The 11,051-nt window shown below is 48.1% G+C and overlaps 1 protein-coding gene across 1 annotated transcript in view; it reads left to right on the forward strand.

Moving 5' to 3' along the window:
* LOC149345792 (uncharacterized) overlaps window positions 1-4,911 on the forward strand; it is a 47,158-nt gene extending 42,247 nt beyond the window's left edge. The window contains exon 2 of the mRNA XM_089586230.1: window positions 4,608-4,911. Within this exon, the coding sequence (XP_089442356.1) occupies window positions 4,608-4,911 (304 nt within the window). The remainder of the gene's footprint in view (window positions 1-4,607) is intronic.
* The last annotated feature ends 6,140 nt before the right edge of the window (window positions 4,912-11,051 follow it).

Raw genomic sequence — 11,051 nt, forward strand, 5'->3', positions numbered from 1 at the left:
GCGTACATTTGGTAAATTGGCATTCTCCTGAAGAACAGCGTCAACATGGACGAGGACAGAAGGAATACGCACAGACGGGTGCTGAATTTCGTGCTGTTCTTCAGGAAAATGCCACACCAACTCGCCCAAGCATCCGTTTTAAATTGGCATGGACGATGAAAAAGTTGAAGACGCGCATAACTGGCTCACTGGGTCAGTGGACACCTCATCGCACTTTCAGGTATGTGCGGTGATGTCCAACTGCACAAAACTGTTTTTTCAATAGTTTTCTGCTTAGCTCTGCTGAACTGGCAGCCATTTTTCCACTCTCCTCTGTTCCTGCCCCTTAACGCTGCACCTGTCGTTTTTCTCTCCATAGCTCACTGCGCAGTCAAGTTAAGTTCGCCTCTAAAGTAACTGGCTGTAGAAATAAAAAAATAGTAATTCTATCAAATCGGTGAAACACAAAGTAAACAACAGCATCGATGCTTGTTCTTCGATGTCTTGTTTAAAGCGACTCAAAAGGGAAATCGAACTGAAACATTAAGGTACGCTAGGCTGATAAATAACGCTTAAGTAACGTTGTCAGATATTTCCTGCACGAAATAGGGGCTGCACTTTTTAAATAACATTCAGAGCGGCTATCCGTTGAGCTAGTAAGCGAAAACAACTGAAAACAAAGCCGCTGTCCGAAAACCCCGATCAAAATGAGTTTCTTTGGAACATGCATGGACACACGACACCAACTTGCTGCCCTCCAATGAAACCGCATTTCTCACCCTTCATACCAATGCGGGCATTAGTGCTCGCGACGAGAGTGAACGACCCTGACGGCGTGTGGCTGGTAAGCGCTGCTCAGCGTGGCGCCCATGAGGGCCTCACGAAAGCCGATTGAGCAGTGGCGAGTGGGGCAGGCGACGCTTCACATGCTCGCATCACAGCATTCCTGCTCCGTCGAAACAGTGCGCTCGTGTAAGTAACTTGCCAGTGATGGCCGCCGAAGAATTCGTGTGACCAGGCGCACTTATTGGTTCTATCGATGGGTGGTAACCGTTCTTACAATTTCGCCCAATTTCTTGGCTCACAGGAGCCCTGTTATCACTAAAGATGGCAAACTTTGGAAACTTGAGACCCTAATCAAGCTAGTCTTAGTAATCACTTTTAAGGCGGAAGTCTTTAATGCTTCATCGTTGTAAGCAGCAGTTGTTGACAGAAATGTCACGATTTTAAATTGGACGAAGTGGTCGGGACGTCAGTGCACGAATTTCAAACGTGGCCAATTGTACTTTCGCTAGTAACCATTCAGCCAGTTAAAGGAATGGTATAGTGATGCTCCAAGTAAATAAACAAATCAAACCGAGTAGGCAATTGGTCGAGTTGGGGAATCGAACCGGGGTCTCCGGAGTGCGAGACGAGCACGCTTATTACTCCACCATGCCAGCTCGATGCTTTGGAATGAACAAAGGCGCGCCGACTGAATACAGTCTCTTCTTTCACTCCCATCTTCCTCCTTTCGGTTACGGCGAGGTTCAGGTGCCCACCGAGATATGCGACACAGATAAGTGTCTTTTTCTCAAAAATCAGTTTACCGACGAGCAAGGCGTAGAGCCAAAGGGGCGATGGCGTTCTGTGGACTCCCTGGCTGCGTTGCAAGACGTTGACGCGTTCCACTCTTAGAGGCGTAGCTTAACATCTTAACCATACATTAGTGACACAAGCAGCAGCACCGCCCTTAAGGCTTACGCCTCACCGTGCTTTAGGTCAACAAAGTGCCCCCCTGAATTTGAGTGTCCGTATAAGGAATAACTAATAATGCTCGTCAGCGTGCAGTCACTACTGTTTTTTTCGCAACAGCTAAAATACGCAGTGCAACTTTGAGATACGGATGAAGAAGAGACGGTACTTAAGAAAAGACGGTGTATTTTAGCGGTCATGAATTGCCAACTAGCTCGAGCAGCCACGCTTGCATGTTTCTGCACGCGGGAAAGCTCTTCTTTTTTGTGCAAAAATTTATCGCTGTGTTGGCTTCCTTTTGCAGAACATATCAGGTGGCCTCAAAATACCAAGGAAATGACATGTTTTCACAATCAGTGGGATGCTCCTACATCGCAATATTGCTCTTCTTGTATGCGGTGGAACAGCATTAGACACATTCTGATCGAAACCCGCAGCTCTAGTCTTACGTGCTTAAAGCTCCTTAAGTTTTGCCCCTGGAATGAGAAAAGATGATGGTGTCAGCAAAGCAAGCCTGACAACGCCAATGCAAAGAGGGCGGCGCCAGGTTTTTCATAATTTTGGTCACAGCGCAACAAGAACGGGACAGGAGACGAAAGAATGACACAAACAAGCGCTGACTATCAACTGGTTTTTATTGAAGAACGAAGGACGTATATATACAAACATTAAAACACTTATCAAGACAACCGAAGTTATCTGGAAGGCACGTGGGAGGTCAGATAACTCAATTCCCTCTCGGATAATGCAATGGAAGGGCTGCTGCTATACATCGTACCATTGTGGTGAATATAGAAGGCCTCCATTACCTCGCGTGTTAGCTTATCGCAGTGTCGAAGCAATAGGCGCGTGTTCTTGCAATCAGGAACGCATTTGCACTCCTCGCATCGAAACGCAGTCTGGGCAAGGGGGTCGCCTTTTGCTTTCCTTTCTGCGTAATCTTTCTCATGCTTGCATTGCCAGTTCCTGCTGTGGGCACCTGCGTGGGAAAAGGGATCATTTTTTCTTGTGTTGTCATGCTCCAATAGACGCTTATTGACATATACCTGCCAGTTTGGCCAATGCACATGGCACCGCATGGGAAAGGTACCTGATATACCACTCCCCACCTCCTAAAGTTTAGGCGCTTATACAAGTTACTTCAAACAGCCCTTTTACGTTTCTCAACGATATGATCATTCCCGTAAAATTAGAGAGTACCGTACCAGGACGAACTTGTTTGCAAATTCATTTTTTGTTAAAACAGTACAACAGTGGAACCGGCTTTCCGAAATGCAAGTGTGCTCTGCAAGTGAAGATGTATTTTTTGCCAATCTGTAACCCCCCTGCTATAACGCCTTCGGGCAAATGCGGGGTAACTCTTGAATAAGGAATAAAGAATAAAGAATTTAATGTCCTGGCCTTCTTTCAAGCAACGGACCACAGACTTGCAACTATTTAAGGCTAAGCACGCGGCACTTTTGCCGGTGTAGCGATCGCGTCTATTCGCTCGCCGCAAGACTGCAAAGCTCATTCTGGACGATTCGTGTTGATGTAAGTCTGCAGCAGGTGTCGGTGGAACTCGCGCCATGGTGTAAGGCGTCTTCTCGGTTCTCGTACTAGGTACGTGCGCTATCCTCCAAACTAAAGAAGTTGTTTCGAAGCTTGGTGGCGTCATCCCATTATATGAACGAGGCGAACCGTTCAGCATCGACAAGCCAGTCTTCGACGTCTTAGAGCAGACTTCCGTGCAATGGTTTGGGCAGTCGAGGATTCTGCGAGGTGTAGTAGGCCCCAGCTTGCTTGACTGATTGATGGGTGGGTGCCCCAGCAAACCCCGAAAGCCCGTGGTCGGGAGGAACGCCTCGTTTCTTCCTGCTAGCACGGTGCACAGGGCTGTCGACTAGTAAAGGACTGGAGCCTAGGGTATCCGTACGAGTATGGGACATGTGCAGGGATCTTTACCCAGCGCTTACACCGAGATATGTGACGGAAGACAGGGCGACAGGTCACTGACAGACAGAATACGGCAGCTAGTCAGCGCGATACACTTCAACGTCGTCAATTTCATGCACCACCTGAGAGGACCAGGCGGAACTATGCTTTCTAACCATCCTACCGCCAACTGCTACAGCGCAGTTTGTAACGATAGGTTTGAGCTAATCGTTCATTATTTGAACGCAAGAGGTTGACATCCTCAGTCAGAGCCGATCAAGAGTTGTATAGCCAGATCCTGAATTCCTCTGCATTCTTTCTTGCTGCTAACTGTTTGATAAGCTTTCGCTTTGCTAGTTCCTTCCATTCCTTCTTCATGTCTAGGCTAAATCCATACCTTAACATCCTGTGTCCTGTAAAACACAGCTCTCCGAGAACCTCTGCATCTTGCACGATGCCAGGGTGAACGCAAAGTATGAAGTATATTCTACTGTTAATTTCCCCCTTGGGGCTCTTCCACGTCCATTTCCTGTTCTGCCATTTTCGGAAGAAGGTATTCAAGATCCGGGAATTCTACGTGCTAACTCTGCAAATAACATTGCCCTACTATTTCTGGAGCCTCATGCTTGCATTGCCAGTTCCTGTTGTGGGCACCTGCGTGGGAAAAGGGATCATTTTTTCTTGTGTTGTCATGCTCCAATAGACGCTTATTGACACACCTGCCAGTTTGGCTAATGCACATGGCACCGCATGAGAAGGCGACCTCGTATACTACTCCCCACCTACTAAAGTTTAGGCGCGTATACAAGAATTTCAAGTCCTGGCCTTCTTTCAAGCAACAGACTTGCAACTATTTAAGGTTAAGCACGCGGCACTTTTGCCGGTGTAGTGATCGCGTCTATTCGCTCACCGCATGTGATGCTGAGAAATAGACGTTTGATCCCATTTAAGCCTGGTTTAAATTTTTTTTGGCGCGACAGGGAGTGTGCGCAGGGTCTGGAGCTGATCGCCCGACATCCTGCGCTCACGAGGAAGGTCGTCGAAGTGGCGTCTGTTAGCCAACCGGACGCTGCCGTCCTCCTGCGGGAAGCTGTGAAAAGCTTGGAGGGTCTGCACGACTTCATGCGCCTGGCCGGCGTCGTCAGGGAGCGGGTTGTGTGCGACTCAAGCGCGGAGAGGCGCCTGCAGCTGGTCGACCTCGACGAACAGTGCTGGAGCAGAGTCAGGCGTTACCTGACCTTCGGGGATATCAGAGGCTCTGTCATTGCAGTCTCGGATCGCTAAAAGTTAAAGCGTGAAACTTCGGCGCGAGTGTCGTTATATTAGAGTTCGTGTACACATTGGCACTGGTTACGGTCCATGTTAACAATATCTTCGTGCAGTGGCACGCTAAGTTATGACTGAATAACCAAACAAAAAATTGTAACCATATTTTGTCGAGAGTAGGTGAAAGCATTAAATGGAATGCCGGGAGAGTGTGGCACATCCAGGACGGGAACATCCCGTTGACGTTTTCGAGTGATCCGTGCCCTTCAGCTGGTTCGATGGGCAGAAAGGCAGGGTTCCTGGCCCCGGAGTCGTGCGGTAGCGTTCATTCAAGCACAGAAAACGAAGGCCCTTAGCCACGGACTGTTAAGCAGCGGTAAGGAGTGTCCTTTGACACTCCTTTTATTGACGCGCCTCCCCTGATCTTTCGTTAAAGGAAATCTGGGCTGCACACTACCATATCCTCGACGGCAAGAACCCCGTGTCACCAATCGTCGGCACGCGAATTGGCCCGGCGCAGCAGCTTGCGAAGGGTTCGCAGAGATAACACGAAGAAGGGCAGCATTCAGAAGAAAAATTTTTGAAGTGCGCTTCGTGCTTACCCAGAGGTTTGGCTTCAGCTTGCCGTCAGGGTCAAGGTTATGTTCGGGCTCAAACTCATCGGGAATGCCACACGATGTTCTCTCTGAGTTTTATTCGCGTGAAAGTGGTAACTAAGCAGCGATATGTGGTTTAGAAAAATGATGTTGAAAGGAATGTTGCGATATGCTTTTGAGAGTTTACAGATTAGGGCTTGGGAGATGATACCGAGTCGTGTGTGAGAGGAAAGATTTCAATAAAAATCCTTCATTGATGTGGAATTAAGCCTTTGTTACGAGAGAGGCCTTGAGGTACGTGCAATGACAAATGTCGGGGCGTTTATGGAGCTCGCGCAATTTAGACGCATGTTTCTGAAGCATTAGTCCGTTGCATGCGGGCTGCTTTTCAGGAGCGTTAGTCGGAGTGCTTGTTTACTTACCGGCACGCCACTTGGCCGGTTCTCCTGTCTCCGTCCCGCTCGCCATTGCCGGTTGCCAGACGACGCGTGAACACCGCCTGTGCTGCGCATGTCTGGTCAAAAAGTGAGCGACGGGCCTTGACCCCCGCGGCACAATCTGCATATATATTTACCCGCCGCAGTGGCCTAGTAGTTATTGCACTCGGCTGATGATGATTATTAAGCCGTTTCAATCTCTGCCGCGACTTGGAGGCGCAACGCGGCCGTCAGTGCAGGAAAGATTGAGCACCGAGATTTTGCGGTTTTCTAAAGATCTGCAAGCTACCCATTGCTAAATTTCCCGCTTTTCCTTCGAACGCTAGCCGACTACCTCCACCGAGTGCCTTTCCCCCTGACATATTCAACTCAGCTATTTTTTCGAACGGCTTTACCACTTAGAGCTGATCACGGACGAGTGCAGGGCGATTTTCTATGTGATTTCGCTATACTAAGTCATTGCTGCGCCTCTCGCCATCGCCTGCAGCGAAACATGCCCTCGACGCAGAGGTTGACCTTAGCTCTAGACCAAATCTGGGCACTTATGAACTCTGCCGGCTTTCACATTTCAGCTACATTAGTATAGAGTGGCCAGTAAAATAATTACAAGTGACTAATGACCGCTTGCGCGAAATACGAACGCGCGGCGCTGTGGCTGAAGAACATGCGGATAAGGATTGCGACATGTTATACCAGTTCTTGGGGTCAAAGGGAGCTCAGCAGATTGCCTGTGCTGCAAAGAATTCTGTTTTTATTTTCAGTTGATGAAAGCCTTGCTTCCGATGCTGACCTGCCAAGCTTCATTTATTTTTATTTATTTGCACAATACTGCAGACCCTAAGATGGGTCAAAGCAGGAGGAGTGAAAGGAACACATCAAATTACATGTCAGAAAGCTAGCAATGTGGGTAATAGGAAAGAGTAAAAACCAAGGAGCAACAACACAGCAACTGTCAATAAGTAGTTTTCTCAATCGCACTGATGCTGTTTAGTACTTTAGGCGGGAGTTCATTGAACTGAGTGTTCTTGCGAGGAAAAAACGAGTATTGGAAAGCATTGACTCTAGCTCTGTACGGCGTTAGAGATTCCCTTTGACGATGTCTTGCTATTCGCGTTAAGAGCGGCTAAATGAATGAATCAGGGCTCATGAAGAGTTTGTATGCTTTGAGTAAGAAAAGAAATTTCGATCTTTGAGTTTTTCTTTGCCTTCCAATGATTATGTTGTGTAGAACCTTCAAAGTGGTTGGAGAGTCACTGGAACGGTACTACCTAAATATGAATAGAACAGCGATCCGAGTACCTTGCAACAAGTGCCGAGTTAAGCAAGCGGGCACAAATCCCCTGTGCTCCAGGAGTCAGCGAGGCTGTGACCAGGATTTTAGAGGACTACAGTGCCCATATTGACGACGTCTCTTCAAGTAAACTAAACCGAAAATTTGCTAGAGTAAAAGACCCGGTCGAACGCAGCATATATCCCGCAGCTGTACATAAAATATCCTGCAATGAATCGGCCAATCAGGCAGTTCCATTAAGCGCTTGAAGCAACAACAGGATGACTTCGCCAGCGGCCATACGAGAAAATGCTTTGGTTGACACTGTCATGCGACACATACCATCGATTGGGCCAATGACTCAGTCATCGCGACGGCGAAGTATCATCGCGCCTACTTCTGGTATCACTACGCCTTCAAACAACACGACATGTTTTGAACCGGACGCTGGGCAGCCTTCCTAAGATTTAGGCACTCTCATTACGCCAGCTTTGCCGCGCACTGCTTTGCCGCGCACCGCCTTCTTCAATCCGCGGCGTTGTGGGCAACGGACCCGTGTGGGCCCCAAAACGTCAAATTGCTTTTTTTTTTGTAAATTTGCCAAGTGCTTTTCTTTTTGATATTTGGTTTCCACTTCTACAGACTGGATTCCGTGAAAAATTCGACTACATCAGCAAGTCATCAATGAGTACGTGCATGATATGCTTCACCGCGGTGTCCGACAGCCATGCCAGAGCACTCGGACCTCTTGTGTGGATATAGATCAGAAGGACAGATGTCTACAATTCTGGGTTGATTACCACCGGCTGAGCAAGATTAGACGGAACAATATAATCCCCGACGGAACGATGCCCTCGACTGCTTCCACGGAGCGGAATTCTTTTCATCTCTCTACCTACGCTCCAGCTACTGGCAGGTGCCAACGTTTCCTGTTGGCCGGTAAAGGACATATTTCTTCACCCCAGATGGCCTGTACGGATTTATCGCTTTTCGGTTCGCCTTATACAAATCTCCAGACATAATTGAGCGCATGATGGACCCGGTACTGAGTGCGCTCGAGTGGCAAACAACGCACCTGCGTTTTCTGGAGACGGCGCCGTTCTCTTTTCTGACGACCCCCCCCCCCCCCCCCCCCCCCAATCAGGCCCACTTTGAGCGCGTACTGGAATACTGGAATGTCTCACCGCCGCTAGCTTGCTATTGACCGTGAATATTTGCTTCTTCGCTGCCGTGAAGCTGACTACATTAGACCACGTGTTTCCCGAGGACGGCATTCTCTTACGATACTGCCATACCTCGCGCCGTTACCGACTAATATGAACCAAACACCCTCAAATAATTATGTAGGTTTGCTTCTGTCTGCTTCCTATTTTCATCAGCACCGACTTCACCGCTTGTCACCCGCGTGCGATATTGCCTACACAACCCTCCACCGTCTTTTTGTGTCTTACACCCTTGCGTGTTCCTGTTACGTCTATTGCGTCTTACACTCTTGTGTCTTAGACTCCGATGCAGCCGTGGTGCCAGAGGTGGTGGGCATTTTACCTCTATGGGCTACTTCTCACCGCTCAGAATGGACTCTGCTGGGTCATCCAAGAAGCCAACAACCTCATTCACTAGGCTAAAATTTTTCCGTTGCCATCCGCCTCAGCACAAGAAGTAGCGAGTTTCATGTTCACAATCCGTTACTCCGCTATAGTGCCCCCAAAACACTGCTGAGCGACTGGGAAAGTTTTTCACATGGAAACATTAGAAGCACTGTTCAGCCATTCCGCGTTGTTCACTTCTCGACCACGGCCTCCCACCATCAGACGAACGATGTGACTGTACATTGTAAACAAACCTTCAGTGATATTTTCGCCGTGTACAATGCCTCTGGGCATTCCAAACGGGACCGGAATCTACCGTTTATGGCCTACGCCCAGAACACTGCCATGCAGAGCTAAACTGAAACTTTTGCTTTTTCATTTAGGATGAGAGGCCAGCTGTACCATGAGTACCGTAATCCAACGTACCCTTGACGTCCCCAAATCTACGGCCCTTTTAAAAGCCGCCACAGACGTAGAAGAATGCCGCCAAATTGTGCGATCATTTACAACAAAGAACCACTGCCCCCCCAAAAACACCTTTGCTACGCTTCCTAACCTGCTCCGTCGTACGTCCGGTTCCCTCGTGAGGCTCTGGTCGCTCCCTCCGGCTCTGGGCTGAGGGACAAAACTTTTTCCAATTACCACGGCCCATACCAAGAGTTCCGCCACATCCTCTTCTCAGCTATGTTTTTGCTCCGTCGTGGCGGCCGCGACACTGCGCACGCCGAACACCTCAAGGCGTATTACGATACAGGGGTGGTACCTGTTCCCTAACTCGGCGGAGCACCTCATTTTTCGTCGGAGAGTGGTAGAGTGCATGACAAGCACAAGAGGTTGGATTTGAAGACGCCGACGACAACCCAGAAGCGCGAGGTTCACCAGCAGAAAGAACGCCAGACTAGCATGTTTACGCATCCGATTCCTCTGACTATAAGAACTAAAACTCTTCTCATACTATCATTGTTACTATTGCGCCGATTCATGCGAAGAGAAGATCCCGGCCAGTTGGTACATAGGCGAAAAACCAATCAAAACGACGAGGGAGAAGAAGGTGGAATGCACCAACAGCTACTGGGGTAAGAACTGCGCTTTATTGAAAAGGGTACCTACCTAGTAACGCTCACAGGACATGCGCAGCAAAACCAAACCCGTTATCGGACAATGACATGAGACGGATAAGCAGCACAACTATATCGCCCGGGCGCCAAAAAAGCAAGTTCTTTTTCGAGCAGGCGTACTGAAGTTGTGGTAATGCATTCTGCACCATGCAACCTCATGTAGTAGGCTTCGAACATTTCGCGTTTTTTTTTCCCTTGCCTCTGCCAAGAATGCTTACGCTAACAAAGCGGGTAGCATCCAAACACACGAAAAGGGTAGGTGGGGCAAGTTTTTTCCGTCAGCTGAATCCAATCAGTTGTGGTGTTTGCGCAGCTAGTCGTTGATGCACCGGCCAATTTAGCCGATGTCAACCTCTTCGCATTTGAGGGGAAATTTATACACCACGCCTGTGGAATATTTTGCGAAAACATCTCCATGCTTCGTCGTACAGCTAGCAATTCTCAATTTGCCTCGTCACATACGCGAGCACAGGCCCGAGAGCTTGCAGGGAGCAGAGAATTCAGCGTTAACTCCCTGCTTAACAGCAACTTTCTTAATGTCGCGGGATAGCCCGCGCACGTAGGGCATAACTTGTAATCTTTTTTTTTCATCAGCAACAACATCAGCCAGCCTTGCATTCTCATTCTTTTTCTTAATACTCTGAAGCAGGGATTCGGCAGCTGCTTTCAGGTGGACTCTTGGAAACCCCGCTGGCTCCAAATGAAGTTGTTTCTCAAAGCTGCTTTCGAAAGCATCGTTGCAGTTATTTTTTTCAGATCATTGCGGAAACTATTCACAGTCTTTGTGCGGATGGTAAAGGCAACAATACCTTCTTGCTCCTAGCTGAAAACATCCAGCGTATATGGCCACCGTCATAAAATCTAAATTTTATGCAGACAAATTTTAAATTTTCTTTTTTCCCTCTAACCGTTGAAATTTGGAATGGATTGGACGGCTCACTTCGTTCATTGCCAATTGAAGAGTTTTTTGTTCAGTTGCCTGACAATTTGACCCGTTGATCTGTTTTTAATATTTCTGTGTTATCTAATTCTATGCTACCCATGTTATTTGTTTTTACTCATGTATTCACCCACTCCTGCTATGTCTCTCCTCAGAGACAGCAGTATTTATAAATAAATAAAATAAATAAAAAGGTTAGCTGAAGGCC

The sequence above is a fragment of the Amblyomma mixtum genome, chromosome 4 (assembly GCF_055824585.1).
Source record: "Amblyomma mixtum isolate Tamu chromosome 4, ASM5582458v1, whole genome shotgun sequence".
In the NCBI taxonomy this organism is placed as follows: domain Eukaryota; kingdom Metazoa; phylum Arthropoda; class Arachnida; order Ixodida; family Ixodidae; genus Amblyomma; species Amblyomma mixtum.